The sequence below is a fragment of the Castor canadensis genome, chromosome 12 (assembly GCF_047511655.1).
Source record: "Castor canadensis chromosome 12, mCasCan1.hap1v2, whole genome shotgun sequence".
Lineage (NCBI taxonomy): Eukaryota > Metazoa > Chordata > Mammalia > Rodentia > Castoridae > Castor > Castor canadensis.
This window is the reverse complement of record NC_133397.1, coordinates 86,653,133-86,672,338: the sequence shown is the minus strand read 5'-3', so window position 1 is coordinate 86,672,338 and position 19,206 is coordinate 86,653,133. Positions and strand designations below refer to the sequence as shown.

The 19,206-nt window shown below is 43.2% G+C and overlaps 1 protein-coding gene across 6 annotated transcripts in view; it reads right to left on the bottom strand.

The window, feature by feature from the left end:
- The window catches only part of Npas2 (neuronal PAS domain protein 2), a 156,293-nt gene that overhangs the window by 45,986 nt on the left and 91,101 nt on the right, over positions 1–19,206 (bottom strand). For all 6 annotated transcript variants that reach the window (XM_074050369.1, XM_074050371.1, XM_074050370.1 and 3 more), the window contains exons 3-5: positions 16,822–16,970; positions 11,060–11,151; positions 5,786–5,875 (exon numbers count right to left, since the gene is read on the bottom strand). In XM_074050369.1, coding sequence (XP_073906470.1) covers positions 5,786–5,875; positions 11,060–11,151; positions 16,822–16,970 — 331 coding nt within the window. The remainder of the gene's footprint in view (positions 1–5,785; positions 5,876–11,059; positions 11,152–16,821; positions 16,971–19,206) is intronic.

Genomic DNA, 19,206 nt, shown 5'->3' with positions numbered 1-19,206 from the left:
TGAACAGAGGCAGGGATGGTCTCAGAGAAATCTCCAGGGCCTTGACCTGGCTTAAGGGACCAGGAAGTCACAAATGCATTTGAGATGCTTGGATTCAATTGAGATTCAAATCAAACTAATGGCCAGCCAAGCTTCCAGAAGACAGTGTGAGGATACCTGCAACCTTGCTGCAATGAACAATTAACTAAATATCCAAACTAACAACTATAAAGAAAGAATATCTGGGGGCAGGGGGGAGAAATGAACCAAGCCTTGTATGCACATATGAATAAAAAAAAAAAAAAAAAAAGAATATCTTTGTTCATCAAAATACCCTAAAGAGAAGGGAGAGGTAGGCCAAAAAGAAAATGTCAAAATGTAAAATACACACACCATAAGGCTGTTTCGGTAAATGACGGATCACATATGCGATAGTTGTCCCATAAAATTCTGATGTACCTTTTACTGCACTTTTCTATATTTAGATACCCAAATACTTACCATTGTGTCATGACTGCTACAAGGCTCCACTACACATACAGCCTCTAGTGTGTAATAAGTCATAGTGTCATAGTACCTAGATCTGTGCTGAACATTCTATGATCACACAATGATGAAACTGCCTAATGATTCCTTTATCAGAGCATATCCCTCTCATTAAGAAATGCACAACTGTACATGACCAGGCACTTCACAGAAGAGAGCATCCAAATGGCCAACAGAAATATGACAAGACTGTCAGTCTCGTTAGTAAGTAGGAGAAAAGCAAATTAAAACTTCGTGAGACACCTTTGTCCACTAGATTGACACAAATGAAGAAGTCTGACAAAACCCAAGTTCTGATGACTCAGAACAGCTGGAACTCCCTGCTCTGCTGGGAGGGTAAACTGATGCAGCTGCTATGGGAACAATCTGGCTCTACCTACTAACAGTGAAGGAACACCTGCCCACTACCAGCCATTCTGTAACTAGTGAGGGATGCTTGAGCACACTCATCAAGAAACACTACAGATTGGACACAGAACAGTTCCCATGAATTCCTAACTGGAGCATGTTCTTACAACAGAATTCTGCACTGCCATGAAAACCAAATACAGAAATGCCCAACAGTGTGAGGAAGGCACACAGGTGAAGCATAAGAAGTCACAGAGTCCATTTTCCATGATTACATGTCCATAATGCTAAACAAAAGGCAATACAGTGGGTATCCCTAATCCAAAAATCCAAAATCTGAAATTTTTTGTGCATTGACACACAAGTGGAAAAGTCCCCATCATGAAACTTTGTTTCATGCACAAAATTATTGAAAATATTGCATAAGATTACCTTCAAGCTATGAATATAAGGTGTATTTGAAACACAAATGCATTGTGTGTTTAGATTTGGGTCCAATTCCCAAGATATCTCATTATGCAAATATATGCAGATATTACTAAATCTGAAAAAAATCCCTAGTCAGAAACACTTCTGATTCCATGCATTTCACATACTCAGCCTCTACTAAATTATAGTTTAGCAATCAATTCAAATTTAGTAAAACTACAAAAAACAATAAGCAAGCAATGATTTTGAAAGTTAGGAAAACAGTTGTCTTTTGGGTGCAGGTTGGGTGTGATGGGAGAGAAGCAGATAGGAGGTCTTAGGGTCTTAACTCTGTTCTGTTTCTTAGCCTTGGTGATGGTCACCTTTATATTCCTGCTCACTTAGTCATTAATTTAAATACTAGACATTTGTTTTATATGCAAATCTGTATGCCTGGCATATGAAGATCAGGAAGCATAAAACATTTCCAAAATCTAGAGACCTGAACTATTTTAACCCATGATCAACTTTAAGTTGCAATCACATCTGCTGGGGTCCTTGTCCTCACCTGGAGCCACCTCCGACAAAGTGGCCTGCATCAGGTTGGCTCCTCCAGCATGTGAGGGCAGGGTGGGGGGAGGGAAGGATAGAGAGGTGTTTCCTGGAAAGAGTGGTTCATGGCCTTGGACTTGCTGCTGCACTTTGTGGTAACATAAGCCAGGGGCTCTGTCTTCCCCTTCTGTGACCTTCTTCCCTGTGTGTCCCGGCCCCAGGAATTTGGCCACATTCTCCATTCTGATTTTGTTCTTTGTTCTTGCTGGAGCTTTTACCTGAACAATCAACCTTACACAAAAGTATCTTGTAGCCTATAGACCTCTCCAACTTTGTAAGTCCTTGTCCTTAAATTATTTCCTTTTGGAGAAGTTGGGTTATTTCTCTCTTCCAAGGCATGCCCATTGTGACAAGCTGTGTGCATGCAGTCACGGGGAAAGTGGCAGCTCATTTATAAATCCAGTATCCCATTCAATGGACATTTAGACACATGCTTAAGGATGGGGACATGACTTTTGCCTTCAGAGCTTATCACGATCCAGCTCTTCAGGGCAAACATCACATTCATGAACAAATCAGAAAGGGAATCTGGGAAGCTAACTTTAAAAAAGTATACAAAAGTCTAAATAAAAAAACACAGATTATGCCTCCTTTGGTGTTGCCCCATCTGGACAGTTCTCCTATTGTGTCCTGGCATGTGGCTTGCTCCCCCTGGATCTCTCCCAAAAGGTTTTCATCTCCAAAATTCCCTTTAGCTTCTAGAAGCACACATGTCCCCTCGTTCTCACTTCTCCTTTGAATGCCTGTGCTCACGGTAGACTCTGAGAAAGGCTATGGATGCTGCTATCTACTGAAGAGCTTTGCCTTTCTTATAGAACCACCTTCTGTTTTCAGCTATTATTTTCTCTGTGAAACTGGAAAAGAAAGTTCTAGGTTAGTTTATCAGGAAATCACCACACAAAAATCTATCACATGAGCTTCTGAGGTTCTAGTGGTATGAAGGAAACAGAGAGACTTTAAGTCCAACAGTCTCACATGTGGAAAGAATTCTGGTTGCCCTTCACCTCCCCCTCCCCAACACCCCTGGCCACACTGTGTTCCAGCTGGCTGTGTTTCCCCTCATGGCCGCCATCTTTCAGTTCCTCATTCTCTCCCTTCCTAACCACCACCACAACCTGGGAACTTTCAACTTTATTCTGTCTTCTGTAGCATTTCTCAGAGGAATGGTTAAGCACCACCTGTGGAGCCAAAGTGACTGAATTCATATCGCAGCTCCACCCCTTGGGTAAATTACTTACCCTCTCTGTGGTGCTATTTCCTCATCTGTGAATAGGTAATACCTACTTTATGGAGTAAGGATTAATAGAGAGGAAATGTGATCTAGCTTTCCCTCTGTGCTAGGCACCATTCCAAGGGCTTTACACATGTTAACATGTGGAAGTGACTCTTACCGGCACCTGGTACCTTGTAAGTCTTTGTTAGTTGCTAATGGTTGAATAGGTGGACTCTCTCATCAAAAGTGCAAATCTTGAAGGAAAGACAATCTCACAGGGGCTCCTGGAAATGCTGCATTTGCTATGCACAGATCCTAGGCTCACACTGAGCAATGAGTAAGTATGAATTGAAGTGAACTGAATCAAATGCAGATTTCCTAAGCTGCAAACCCAAATCCTCAGCACCAGGAAGAGGCCAGAGCAATGTGGTACCCAGCATGAGCCCTGCAGAGCTGCACCTGGTGTAAGCCCTGCTCTGTGCTCACTGGCTGGATACACCCCACTGCCGCACAAGTAAGACGGAAGTAACAGAAGTTACTGGCTCCCAGAGTGACCAGCTGTGTGTTGATGGAACAGGGAAGCTTCCACCCTCAACAGCCCTTGTCCCCATTTGCAATAAACAGTAGACAATGAAAGCTGAAAGTAAATTGAAGCTAAACTTGAGGACTGTCTTGCTGTGTGTGTCTGGGTGTGGGTCTCTGTGTACAGACACTTAATAAGCACTCAAGTAGATCTAGCATTGGCAATTAGAGTTGGGGTCATTTCTGGCCCTTCCAGAGTTAGAATATAATCTACAAAGGTGGACTACATTGCTCTTCATCTTCCCTTCTGAAAAAGGCCTAATGTACTGCTATCCAAGTCAGAAGAATTCCCATCTTACTTTCTAAGTCCCTTCTGCCATATATGGCAACTGGGTCATCAGATAATTACAAGAGCGTAAAGCAGAATGGTGAGATCCTGTGTACCCAAACAGCTCTCGGCTCCTGTCTCTTCCCGGTCAGTAAGCAGGTGGCCTTTAGTTGTTTTCTGTCAGGGTCTGTCATTGCCCAGTCCTTTCCACTCAAAGGAAAACAGATGCTCCCTCCAAAGAGGCACCCATCTCCTTTCTCTTCCCTAGCTGTTCTCAGATGATCCCCTAGAAGCTGTGCTAGAGACAGGAGTCACATTTTATCTATCATCTCTATCCTGTCAGCCCCATCACTATCCTTCTGGCCTGAGATAAAAAATTAAGGCTTCCTTAGCCTCCTGTGGGCTGAGAAAGAGCATCTTCAGAGAGCTGTCATGAGGAGAGACACCCCCGCCAGCCTGTTGCACCCTGGCTTCAGGAAAGGGTCTGCAACACAAAGGTGAGGGCTTTTGGTTAGATTACGTTTGCAACACAGCACTGCAAGGGAAAACAGTGAGTGGCAGTTTTGTATGCACACAACACTATTTGCAGAAATGACAGGTTGGGGGATTGACTTCCTAGGAACGGATGGACCCAGGACAATGTGGAACCTTTGGCCCCCAGCAGAGTGGGGCTCATGACCTCGAGGCAGACAGAAGCTACCCACAGAATAAGGCCACATTGTTTCCCAGGCAAGTGTGGCTAAAGAGAGGGTCACGCTGGTTAAGATTCCCTAAGTACAAACCCAGGGCAAGCTGCTACCCATCTCATCACATAAACTAGTGATCTATCCCTCCATGTGCAGTGGGGAGAAGTGATGGGATGAGGGGTTGCTGGGTTGGTTGGGAGAACAGAGAAGAGAGGACGTTTATCTGTCATTCACATGCAATGCTCTCTGCAAGGCTGACATTCAAAGGTTCTGTAGGACTCAATGATGGTGTAGCAGGAAATGGGAGGTTGGACAAAGGCTTGAGGGGCCCTCAAGGGTGGGTCCTCTATTATCTTGGTGAAGATCCATGAGTGAGTTATGTCATCCTGAGCTCTGGGAATACTAGGAAGTCAGTGAGGCTTATGCAGAGAGGAGAATGGGAGGAAGGAGGGAGAAAGAAGAGGGAAAGAAAGAAGGAGAGAGGGACACCTGTCATGACAGACACCTGCTAACATCTGTAGGTACCCCAAACACAGTCTTTATCACCTACCCCTGGGCTGCAGAGCTGGCCCTCACCTCCTGGCCTACCCAACCCCTCCTTACTTCCCCAAGGCCTTCCAAGACATTGGTCCAATGATGAATTGCCAGAGTATTTTAACTCCCAGAAATTATCCCTGTTGCTAAACCCTCACCACTGTCAGTGCTACAACCTGCTTGCAATCTCAGATATGTCCCCAGTGAACCGCAAAGCATGTTGTCTATTCTTCTATCAGCTCTCAATTAACTCAGGGTGTCTGTTGTCCTCTGGGCTCTAATAACTGTGCTGCGACTCTTGTGTGGTCTCTGTTTCTGACTAGGGATGAGAATCTGTTCTCATATCCCTACTCCAAGCCTGACTTTGCAGATCATAGTGCCAGGGCTGTTCCAGTGTGACACATGCCTATCCTTGCCCTTCCTCTGCCCTGGGACTTGACCTTAATCTGGTTAGACTTCCAGGACCTGGGTGCTCCTTACCTCTCCATGGATCCCTTTCTCACACACAGCATCCCCCCATACCTGTACCACCTCTGATCTAAGAGCTGAATGATTCTCCAGGAAAAGATGAAAATGTGTGAGGGCAATGCCACTGGAGCAGAAACTCACCGGTAAATGCCCAAGGAGAGGCGTGATACTGTCAGAAACATAGATGATGCTGCCATCCGTTGTCACAGCGATAATGAAGCCATCTAATGCCTGTGGAAAATGCAACAGTTGAAAGTCCCTTAGTGATGCTTTTATGGAATGGCAATCACTGACACAAATGATGACACTGCCTTTGTTTTGCAATCCTCAGAATATTTCCATGAACAACCTCACCACACTTTTTTGCCTCACACAAAGGATGGTTTTGCACAGAATTTCTCTAGCCCCAGAAAAGTGCTTGTGAACATACAACAGACTCAATCACAAAGTCAACCTACTGGCATCACCAAGTAAAATCTAGCTGTGGAAACTGCTTAAGTAGTTTCATAATAGGTACACTATTCAGCTGAGTCAGAAACATCATCATAACCATTAAAAGGTATCAGCAATACATTATGGTCCCCATCCCTGGAGCCCTGATAATCACTTTGAGTCTAGCAGTAGACATTTTCTGCAAGATGTAAGGCCCCAAAAGATGCCTTGCATACAGAAAGTGTGCCTGGGGGCCAACGTTGACCTCTGCCTGCATTTACTTCCATGGAGGAAATAGCTATGGAAGGAAACATTTGTAAGGAACATTCACAGTGTTCCATGAGGCTGAGTGAGGTGGGGGTTTTATAATTCATAAGCATTTCTGAATGTCTGAAAAGAAGCATTAATGTAAAGGTATCTACTGGGTGCCTACTGTAGTCCTGGTGCTTATGATGCAAGAAAGATTGATGTGGGCAATGTTTTCTCACAAAGCAGACACTTTTGGAGTTTTAAGAGTCTTGTTTAAGATTTATTTTAATCTCGATGTTTATAATGCTTTCATAAGACATCTCCAACCTGATATATAAAACTTGGATTACGGATTTCATTGAAGAATGGGGTCACACCAGCAACTGGTTGGCTGTGGATCCCCAGTGAAATGGAAGAGATTAAAACTGAAGCTCACCTCACCAGAAAATGTATCTTTGAGGGAGTAATACATGTATTCAGGGGTGTTCACTGTTGTTTTACTTATTCTGTCTCTGAAATATTATCTTCTGCAAACCTGGGAACTTTTCTGTTTTGGGTTTAAAAGAAAAGTGATGTTCTTAGAAAGCTCTGGAAACATTCTGTATGCCGTTAACTAGATTCTCCCAGGGCATCTGCAGGGTGAGGGGGCACTGATGCTTTGAAGTTTAGGAGGCTTTGCCTTAGAGCAACACAGCAAGAACCAGAGACAGGACACTAACTGTGCTGATGGGCAGTTTTATGATGTATGACAAGGACAGGGAGCACTTTCCACCAGGAAAACTGACATGAGGCTCATTTATTATTTTACACTGATATATGGCAAGATTTAAGACTGAAAAATAGATGAAAGCATATTTTTTTTTCCTGGTGGTCTGGGTTTGAATTCAGGGCTTTCTTTACTCTACCACTTGAGCCATACCTCCAGCCCTTTTTATTTTTTGCTTTAGTTGTTTTTTGGATAAGGTCTCATTATTTTTGCCTAGGCTGACCTTGACCTGAGATCCTCCCCATCTCCACTTTCTGAGGAGCTGGGATTACAGGCCTGTACCACCACGTCCAGTGTAAAGCACATTTCTGAAATGAAGTTCGACCAGTGGTTCATACCCGGAGCCATATGGCAATGTTTGCAGGTAGTTTTGGTTGTCATTACTGGAAGGGTGATGTTGTCATCTAGAGGGAAGGCCAGGGATACTGCAAAATATCGTATGCTGCACAGGCCAGGTCCCAAACTAAAAGGTCCAAAATGTCACTTGTGCCAAGGTTGAGAAACTCTGGATTAGAGTCATGGGTTATGGTGAACAAAAGAAGTATATCCCAGTAACTTTTATTTCTTTGTTCCCCCACTCATTTTTTCTAAATTGCCTTTTCTTTTATTTTTAAATTTAAATTGAACTGATACATAAAAGATAAGAATTGTACATATTCACAGGGTGCCATGTGATGTGTTGGCACATGTATACACTGAATGTTTAAGTCAGGATAAATAAAACTATCCCCTCAAACATCTATCATTTCTTTATGGTGCAAACATTAAAACTCCTTTCTTAGGCTGAGTGTGATAGATTACACCTATAATCCTAGCTACTCAGGGGGTGGAGATTAGGAGGATCTTGGTATGAAGTCAGCATGGGCCTCATGAGACTTCATCTTAACCCATAAGAGCTGAGCACAGGGTCATGTTCCTGTCATTCAGCTATGTGGGAAGCATAAATAGGAGGATCGAGGTCCAGGCTAGCCTGGGCATAAGCGCCAGATCCTCTCTCAAAAATAAGGAAGTAAAATGGGTTTGGAGTGTGGCTCAAGTGGTAGAATACCTGCCGAGCAAGCACAAGGTATGAGTTCAAACCTCAGTTTGAACCCCTAAAAAATCCTTTCTTCTAGTTTTTTGAAATAGGCAGAGCACTATCATTACCTAGAATCACATTACTGTGCTAGCACACCAAAGCTTCCTACTTCTAGCTACTGTAACTCAGCACCCACTGATGGACCTTTCCCTATCCCTTCCTCCTCAGCCTCTGGTAACCACCACTCCTGAGGTGAATGCTTTTAAGGCGTAGAGGTAGAGTTGATGACACAGGTGGGTCTTCCTAGAAAAAACAGAGTAGAAAGCTGGGTAAAGTAGTAGCCATACACATGGTCTCTCTGCACAGTGAGCCCATTTCTTTTTGATTTTGTCAAGCAAGTGGGTGTTAAAAAGCTCTAGTATTTATAGATGGAAGAAACCTTTCTATGGCTCACTGACATTTTCTATCAAACATGCAAGGATTGTGCTAAGTCACTGTGTTAAGAACACTTGCCACATTTCACAACTTTGGAAGTCTCACCAGCAGCACTGACAGTGAGTCAATAGCAGGCAATGTCACAGCCATGTGCCCCTATCCAGTAAAGGTGATTTTGACAGGTCCCAGAATTTTATACCTGCCACACACCAGAAAGAACTGAAACAGCTGCTTTCTGCTAATTCCTAATGCTGGTGGAACATACTTGTGTTCTCTGGGATAGCCTTTGGCCTAAGAGAAAAAATTATGATAGCTTTTCTTAATAAAGTACAGAATAACATGAACTCCTTAATTCCCAGTCAACAAGAGCTTTCCCTCTCTTCAAGTCACTTGTCCAGGTGCTTGTCACCACAGTCTGTATTTTATCAGGGGATTGTCTACAGCAAGGCCATCTTTATTCTTTCACACTTTACAACTATGTAAGTCCTCCTGGAGTCTGGCTTTCTTTCTTTCTGAGAGAAAGAGGAAAGAAGGAGGGACTTACGCCCAGAGACACCAGCAGTACCCAGGGGACATGGTGCATTCTCTCCTAGGTTCTGTCACCATTAAGAAAAAGGGAACCTCCTGGTTTCCAAGACGTGACATCTGGAGCTTCATGTCCTCATGAGGACCCTCACAGAGTGGCTCTGACAAGAGGAGCAGCATGTGCAGCTGAAGAGGACTCACACCACAAAGAAGTTGCACTGTGGAAACTGGTGATGTCATCATGAGGGCCAGTTTTTGTGGGGAGGTGGATGGGGGAGCTTAGGCTATCAGGGAGGAGAAATCAGAAGGTTCTGGCCACTCAAAACCAGGTCTGTGTCTACCAAAGAGTAGCAGGTTAGAAGAGAAGCTTAACATAGAGATTTACTTGCTGATGGATTTCCAGCTCAGAGCTGTAATTCACAAAGCAGGCCTGCTGGTCAAATAGGCTTGATTTTAGATCCAACTCATTCATCCAGTGTGCTTCCTTCCTATCCACTTCAGGGAGTCCATGCTGGCAGCAGGTACATGAAGTGTATTAAAATTTTCCATATTATTCTAAAAACGTTTTCTAGAAATTCCAGTTTCCTGAATCTTAGTACTGTCTTCCAGCCCATAAATGTATCCATTTTAATTTCATAAAGGCCTTGTTTCCTCAAATTCTTTTGATACTTTAAAACTCAGCATAAAAAAACCCAAAAAGGTTGTGACACAGGCTCTTTAAAAAGCACTTGATTCAATAGGGCTACCTGTTTTAACTACTTTTCCATAAGAATTAAAAGATAAATCAATGTATGTAAAGTAGCATAATGATGCATTAATTTAACATTGTATTTCACAAGCTGTTTTAAATTTAACATACTTAAGATGCACTGCTTCTGCAGAAAGTTCTGTATTTTCTTTAAATATAGTTCCCATGTAGAGTTAAGTATCTTTCATTTTATGCAAATGTTCATTAATGCATTTGTATTTCATAATATTTGGACATTTTTATTCTGGCATTTTCTTATTCCAGTACTTTCTGTTTTCTGCATAGTTAATCTATGTAAATTGAAGTTTACATGAGTCTTATATAGGCACATAGATGAGCTATAGAAAGATTTATCCTAAGAAGCCACTCTCTCGAAACCCTGCCAGAAGCCAGTCACTGGCACATGGGTTTTTGCTAAACTTGCCTGTTCCAGTTCTCCTGGGACAAGGGCCTGCACATGCTATGTCTGAGGCTCTCACTGTCCTCATGGCCATACCCATGTACCTCCAGTCTTCTCCCTAGGTTGGAAATCAGAGCACGCTGCCAGAAGCTTTGTAGAGACTGACTCTCATCTGTATTGGGACTTTTACCCATATATGAGGATGCTGAGGGAGTCCACTAGCTGATATCAGCCAGGTTTTCACAAACACAGCCCTACAGTGAACCTGGCACCTGATCCAGAGGAAGGAGTGTGGGCATCTTAGCACAGCAAGGGCTGAGTGGGGTACAGGCACAGGTCACCATGACTGAAACCCACATGCCATGTCCCCACGATATGAGCTCAAGTTAAAAGCATAATTTTAAGAAGACTTTTGTTTTCCAAATGTGCTTCTACTTAGGGAAAAAAGTATAATCACTGTACTCTAAAAAGCAGACCCTCTGAGCCAAATGACAGATGCAAGGATGCAATTTTCCTTCCCTTCTTCCACTCTCTACCAACCTCCACTGCCCTCTCCTGGTTCTTGCACTTGATGTCCTGTGGCTGGAAGACATGAAAGGGCCATGCTGCAGCCACAGCCACAGCCACAGCACACAACTACATTCAGATGAGGGATTCTTACTTATGTTGCCCTACTCAGTAGCCAGAGCATAAGCGACAGCAGGCAGAGTCTCAGGCCACTATTTCAAGACCTCTTTGGAGGGCCAAGAATCTCTGCTTCCTTTGAACACAGGGTTGTATCAGGAACAAGGAGGTACCATTTAATTTGCAACTAAGTAAGCTGATATGAAAGTACATTTCACCTCCAACATCAGCTGGGTGAATTCTTCATTACTGAGGAACGAAGGCTTCCAGTCTTGCTGAATGTCACAGATTTCCGTTTGTGCTGAGACTTCTAAAAAAGAAAGAAAAACAAACTTTTATATTAAAGGGGACCTAAAATTTGGAATTAACAAATGAAGCAGATGTTACTTCTATGTCATTTTTGTGAAAACCTCTATGTAATACCATTAAAGAAATCAATACAAGGAAATATGTTATCCTGATTTCCAAGACTTGGGAACTTTGGGTATAATGGGCTTCAAAACACTTTTGATGATCTCATAGTACACCACTCCTAGCATGGGTGTAGCACCTGCCACTGCAGGTGACACAATGCCCTTGAACTTTTACGTGACAAAGCTTCCATCATCCATGGATGGAATCAGGTAGCTTCCACCTAACAAGGCAACAGGAACAAGGACTGTGTGGTGGTGTATCTTCTTAAGCTGCTTCTTCCTGGTGGAGGCAAACACTCCAGACATCGGGGATTTTCACAATTCCAAAGAGCTCAGTTGAAGAGCATGTGCTTTGTATGTGGGAAGCCCTGGGTTCTACTCATGCAACACACACACACACACACACACACACACACACACACACACCAATCTCCAAAACACAGAATAATTCCAATTCCAAAAACTTCTTAGGCATATAGTAAATAACCCACTGTGTTATGTACAATGGAACAAAATTTTCACCATTTCCATTACTGAATAATAATGTGCTATGCAAATACTCATTCTTTAATCTATCTATCTATCTATTTATTTTTGTGGTGCTGGGGATCAAACTCAGGGTCTCACGCATGGGAGGCAAGCGCCCTACCCGAGCTAATCCTCATCCATTTAGTTGCTTTGAAGGGCCTGAACTTTTCTCCAAACTTTTTTTTTTTTTGGTTAATCTGTAACTTATACGTCTCATGTAACTATCTTACTCCAAGATATTTTTCACATTTGCCAATTTAATAATTATTGGCTTATATAGACTTATGAAATATTCTGGCTCTTTTGAATTTAAAAATATGGTTTGTTCTATTATGAAATTATCTCTGATAAGATATTACAGACAGTGCAATGTGCTATTGTATAAGTTGTTTTTCCTTTGGTTTATCCTCCATCTTAAGCCAACATTTTTCTCCACTTTATGTGACAAAAGCTCTCTCTAGAGATTATTTTCTTGGTGCTAAGAAATCTATATGAACATACAACTTATACCTCAGATAATAAAACTAACCTGTTGAACAACTTCTTGGAGAAAGCAAATAATTGTTCTGCAGGTAATCTGCCCACTTTCAACTAGATGAAATTTCAAGGCTCTCTCCTTTGCATGTTTTTTTAAAGTGCTGGGCATTTAAGACAGGTCCCCACACATGCTAAGCACGTGCTCTGCCACTGAGCTACAACTCCAGCCTCTCCACCACTGTTTTTGGTAATCTTTTACATGGAGCATGGGAGTGAATTCTGCTGTCTGAATGAACGAATCTGAATGAATTCAGCCATCATTCATGAATAGAGAGGATGTGAATGGCTGAGTTTCACACAAGACTCTGTAAACCTTCACTTATTCCATCTATCACCAATGTTCCTGGCAATGCCAGGCTCTCTAGGAGGTTTTTTCTCTTCCAGATGTCTGAAAGGACAAATTGTTGCTGTTGTTATACAAAATTGGACTTTTTGTCCTTTGTGATTTTAAAGGAATACAAAAGAGCTGCTAAGAACCTTTGGTAATTGAAACCAGGAAGAAATGAGGAAAGGTTTCCAACAGTCAAGGCAGTCCACAGCTCTGAGGAGGGCCAGTGTGTGGGGCTACCTCATAGCGCTGGATGCCATGATGCTTGTGGTGAAATGCATCCTGGGAAGCAGAGGCAGGGCACTATATATAAATCTTGGTCAGTGTTCATCCTGGGGTGTCAGCTGAAGCAAGGGAGCAACTCCTAAGCTTTTACACAAATAATTGCCACAGCTTGACCACTTAGAAAAGAGACGGACCCCACAGATGCCTTCTTACTTCTCCCCAGTACATACATTCATCTGAAAAAACACTTCTGACCAGTAGGATAAACTGTAGACTGTAAGCCTTTCAAAGTTCATTTAGACAGAGGTTCATTCAACTTAATGGTGAAGGAAAATGAAAGTCATTGCTTTGACATAAGTAACCTTTAGGTCATTCCTTAAGACTGGATAGGTTCTTGACACCAACATAATACTACTGAAAACAGCCATTTCATTCACCATATATTTCAATAATTTGATTTTAGTTCTTGAAAGATAAGGCTCAATCCTTTGCATATTAAAATATGATAAATTAGATAAGATATCACACTGGGAAATAAAATTCAGGGCTATAATTACATATCCACTGGCATTTGATGTGACCAATATCATAAGCAGTGGGGCAGGACTGGTGAAGAGGTGTGGCTGAAGTATTTGCTAACCAGTAAGAACTGTTTTTTTTGGCAAAGAAAACATTACAATTAATAGTATAATCCCCTCCCATCCAGTTCTACTCTGGTATAATTTATAGTTGTAAAAAATCTTATCTCCCAATTGCTGCTGGTATGCTGGATAAGGCACAGCACATGTTTGGTTCTATGTGGTAAAAGAAAAGTCTGGAAAATGGGAGAGATGTCCAAGTCCAACTGCCAAGGTGGGCAAATATTACCCTGTCCAAGGGACATTTCTCCTTGTTCTGTGGCCTCCTCCACTCCACCCCATCCCGATCCATGAAGGCAGACACACTGAAGAGACATGTATAAGGAATGGGACTTGATGTTGGGACGACATTACACTTAATCAGTGTGATACTCACACAGGAAAAGGATAATATATGGGCTAGCCAGGCCCTGTAGAACTAGCATGCAGAAGGATGTGGACAAAGATGTCCAGTATACCCTATTTACATACATTAGGGTTTGTTTTTTTTCTTATAACAAATACTGTTGACGTGAAATCTCACTGACCAAAAGATGTGGTCAGATTCTTATTTTATTAGCAGTACTGGAGTTTGAAGCTTTGCTAGGCAAGTGTCCTACCACTTGCCATGCCTCAGCCCCAGATTCTTATTTTAATTTAGATTACTTCAAAGAAAATGAATGTGCATTCCAGGATCAAGATCCATCTCCTAGGCTGAGAAAGTAAGGGTGCCTGAAAGAATAAGGAAAGAACTAAATAATTACCACAACTACCTGGGCCTAGTCACCATTACTTATCCTATAGACTCCCTCCAGCCTGAATGAAGACAGGAAGCCTGTCAAAATCCATACTTCCTAACCCTGGCTGCACAATGGAAAGACCTCAGGAGCTTTAAATATTCCAGTGCCTAGGGGTCTGTGGGTAAAGGACTCTTCACCCCCACCACAAAGGCCTGGATCTGGAATGTTTGCCCATTTCTGTGTAAATACCCTTACCATGCTGATTGCAAGTTACCAACTTGATGTCAACTAGCTTGCGAAATGCCTGAAAATTTAGCAATCCTCCCTTACGCTGGCACAAGCTGTTTCTAGCACCCTGCTGGGGACCTGTGCCCAGAGATTCTGATTTATTCATCTGTGGGTGGTATCAGCTCAAATGTATTTTCTAAAAGCTCCTTGAGTGAGGTGATTCTAATGGGTTGAGAAGAAATAGTCTAAATGGAGATGTTAATGCATAGCTACTGTACAATTACGATTTAAATATCTCTATGAGCCCTATACAACATCTCTGGTAGAGAAACAGACAAGCGAGGTATTAAAACCAAAGTATAGTGGCTGGGAACAATGGCATATGACTGTCATCCCAGTTAGGCAGGGAAGCACAAATAGGAGAATTATGGTCAAGGCAGTGTGGGCATAAAGCCAGACCCTATCTCCAAAATGACCAATGCAAAAAGGGATGGTGGAGTGGCTCAAGTGGTGGAGAGCCTACCTAGCAAGTATGCAGCCTTAAGTTCAACCCCCAGTACAACAACAAAAACAAAAACACAAAAACAAACTCAACAATAAGAAAAATAAAACAATACAAACAAAACACAGGGTTCTATGGCCAGGATACTGGGTTTAGATACCACGTATTCCTGGCTGTTGGACTTGAATGAGTGACTTAGCCTTGTGTGCCTCAGTTGCATTATCTGTCCAATGGGACTATTCAAAGTGCTGCTGTGCCATTGAGAGGAGTTGCTACATACAGAGCCCCTAGCACAATGCATGGCTTGCAGGGAGCCCTGAATACACCCTCAGCACCATTATCCTCAACCCTGTGGCATACACCTGCTCATGTCTGCTATGGATTTTCTGTTTTCTTGGGATATGGAATCACTGAGAAGAGTGAGATCCTGGAGTCATCCTGTCAACATTGAGGCAGGTTATGCAGAGCGGGTCTTCGTCTTATGAAAAAGACCAGACAGGCCCTCCTGGTTAGGAGGCTGCATTTCTCCTGACCTGTCCTTTCCAAGGCCCAGATTTGATAATTGTGTACTTCCACAGTGGACAGAGGCCAGCATAAATGTCACACTGATGAACTTGATCCCAGCTGTCCTATTTAACAGCTGTCTTGCCTCTCTGTGGCACTGACCTAGTTTGAGTAATTTGCACAAAATATCTTGGCAATCAAATCAACCTGCTGTTTTACTTGGATAAATCATTATTTAGGAAATACAAGCATCCTGTTTAAATGATCAGGGCAGTCCAATACTGCTGTAACACTTTATTCCAATTCTGCTTGTTTGGTCTTCCCTGACTTTTAATAAAAGCAATTACAGTGCACTTGACTCTTCCATTGGCAGTTTTGAAAAAAACGATAGGCAGATCTGTTATTGCTGTCATATTGTTAATAGGTATATACAATTATCAAAGAGACAGTAAAAGAGTAACATGAATAATGAAACTATCCCACGTCCCAGCAGTGCTCTCTTCCATGAAATCACCTTGTCTAAGAAAACTTTTGTTCAGGGGGAGAGACATGATGGTGTGCACAGAAGATCTGTAATTACTTCCTCAAGGATTCTGACATTTCTGACTTTATTATTTTGGTGTCATGGTTAAGGCAAAAAGACTTCTGTTCCTTCTGCTTGTGAATTGCTCAGGAACCCTCTTAACTATTTTCTCATTTTTTTTTTTTTGGTACCATCCAAGGTGAGGGCAGGGGTAGGTGCAATCAGCACTGACACAAAAGGGTTGCAGAGAGGATGAACTGACAGACAAGTTCAAGGGTGGATTCCCGTGGTAACTGCATATGACTGCATCATATCTGCCGATGGAAATGAACACGATGCAGGGCATCCTACACATAATGCGTGCTTCCATCCGACCAAGATCCCAAGAGGCAAAACCAACCTCTGGTAGTGGGGGTCAGAACAGATGTCACATTTGGGGAAAGCAGAAGTAGACCAGGAAGGCAGCTATTGGGGAAGCTTACACTTCTTGACCTGGGCTTTGACACTGGCCTCCTCCAAGGATTCCTGATGAAGAACTAATTTTTGCGATACTGGAGTTTGAACTCAATTCATGCACTTAAGCCATGTCCCCAGCATAAATTTCTGATGAAGATGCACCTATGATGACTCCACTTGCTTGGGCTGAGTGCCACCTGTGAGGCTACTCTTGTGACTCTCCTCTGTCTGTAAAAGAATCTGGATGTCAGTGTCCTCTCCCCAAATTGCTGAACTTGGGACTATTGTGGAGACTGGGGGGGTTTGACAAGGGAGCCTGTAACTGATGAGAGTATCCTTGCTAAGGCGGGATAAAACCAGAGAGAAGCGCAACCTTTACCATTGTGTTTCTGCAAAAACCCAATGACCTTCTCCAGCACAGTGGTTTTGTCCATTTTCCGCGTGTTTCCAGGAAGCATGGAGCTAAGCTCTTTGATGAGAACATTGAACTGGTCCCGACGCTTCTTCTCAGACTTGTTTCGAGAAGCTCTGCAACACACACACAGCACACAGGTTACTGGAACATTCCACTCTACCAAGGCTTAGTTAAGAAACAGAGGTACTTTCTAGCCAAGAGTGTTCTCCTGAGATCATCTTATCAGAAACTCTTTCCGGGTGGTAACTTTAGCCACGTTTCAGAGCTGAGTAATGGGGCAAGAAAGATGTTTTGCTAGACTCTTGGCCACAAAGAGAGACAGCATTAATAAGTAAGTTCTGACTCACATACAAAACCTTATACAGCTGAACTCCATTGCCAGTTCTGCCCCTCTAACTTCATAGAGAGCAAGCAGCACACTGTTTATCTGGATGGCATCACCCAGAGGGATGCACTCTGAGAGCACTTCCTAAGGCTTCAACCCTGTCCCCTTCCACTCAGGGCTTCTAACCTGGTGCCAAATCAGGAGGTTGGCCCGGTGTCCCATGTATGCTACCAGGGCAAATGTCCTGGCCCTTTCCCCAAGATCAACATCCTGTTGGGAAGACAGGCATGTTCTGCACAGTCCATAAGCCATGGTGGCCGCTCATACTCAGTGTGGCTATACAGCTGCCACAAGCAACGGAGCACTCTTTAAAAATGACACAGAAGAAACTCAAATACATATTACTGTGTCAAAGAAGCCAGTCTGAGAAAGCCACATGCTGACTGACTCTGACTGTAGGATGTTCTGTAAAAGGTGAAACTGTGGAGACAGTGATTAGTCTCCTTGCTGGACTATAGAGAGGGGTGAACAGACAGAGCCCAAAGGATTTGGAGGGCAATGAAACCACCCCATGTGATCCTGTGATGGTGGCTCATGCCTCTGTTTGTCCAAAACCACTGAATGTGCAGCACCAAAAGCAAACCCTAATGTAAACCACAGACTTCAGGTGATTATGACCTGTCAATGTGTCTCATCTTTTGTAACAAGTGGTGGGGGATGACCATGGCAGGGGAGGCTGTGTGCATGTGGGGCACATCTGTACTGCCCTGTCAATTTTTCTGTGAGCCTCAAACTGCTCTAAAAGATGCGTCTATTTAAAACATAACATCTATACTGTGTGCCTATAGAAGAGGTAGAAGTGAAGCCACTCAATTTGAGGGGAGGGAACCTCTCCTGGACCACCAAGCCACCTCTGAGAAACACCAGGCTTCACAGGAATTAGAACAGGGAACCAGGGCTCTAGGGATGCTCTAACAGACCAATGAACAAGGAACACATGACAGAGAGAGCCCTTCCCCTGAGGAAGCCCAAGAAGCAGTCTCCTGCAGGGTCTTGATCTTTAACCACACACCAAGGTCCCTTTGTCAACAATTGGCTTATCCCAGGGTGATCCAAAACTGGGTAAGTTGCCCCACCCTTCCCAAAGATGCCCAAGATGGACTTGTCCCATGAGGGGAGAGTGGCCATTGCTCATAGCTGTCACATGTGGTCTGCATGTTTGTTCAGGTATCCTGGGGCTTGCGATCAAGGTTCCTGGGAAAGTGGATCCTTTAGCGGGAGGCTCCTAGCCAGGAGAGAAGGTATGGTCAGAACAGAAGGTGATGGTAGATGGTGGCTCACCTCCCCTAGGGCAGGTATCAATAACTTCAGGCATCAGCATCAGTGAAGACCCTACTTCCCCAAATAGCCTGGAGAATCATACGAACACAACCCAAGTACCCTTTCCCTGGATGCCACAATGGTCTTTATCTGCTCTGCCTGTGACATGCACCTGTCTTTATTTCAACACACATGTTTACAACCCATTTTATGCTGATCCTACCTCAGTCTGGAATGTTTCCTGATCATATCTCAGAGTGTCGAAGCCTGACTCCAGTGCATCGTTACTTGTTTTTCCTATGTTTTTTTTTTCTTTCTCTTGACTTTTCCCTCCTTCCTGTTCGTTCTTGGGTTTTGGATTAATGGATTCCTGCAAAGGCCACTTTCCTGGCTGTGCTACTACTTTCCCAAGTGCCCTTACACTGCAAAGGGTGCAGGTGGCAGGTGTGGCAGGAAGATGCTGAGCTGCTCTATTGCTAGTTCAGGGTAAAAGGCACAGTGTTCACACATGGGAGAGAAGAAAGGACCCTTTCCCTTTCTGACTGTCTCTACATTATAAATAATTTTTTAGCCTAGATTTTAAAGAGTGACATGCAACCTCCATCGCCAAAAAAAGCTCTGCTCCTGTCCTAGTTTGCCCATTATAAATTATTTGTGAGCTGATAACACCCAGCTCATTATTGCTCTGTTCTCTTCTTCAATGG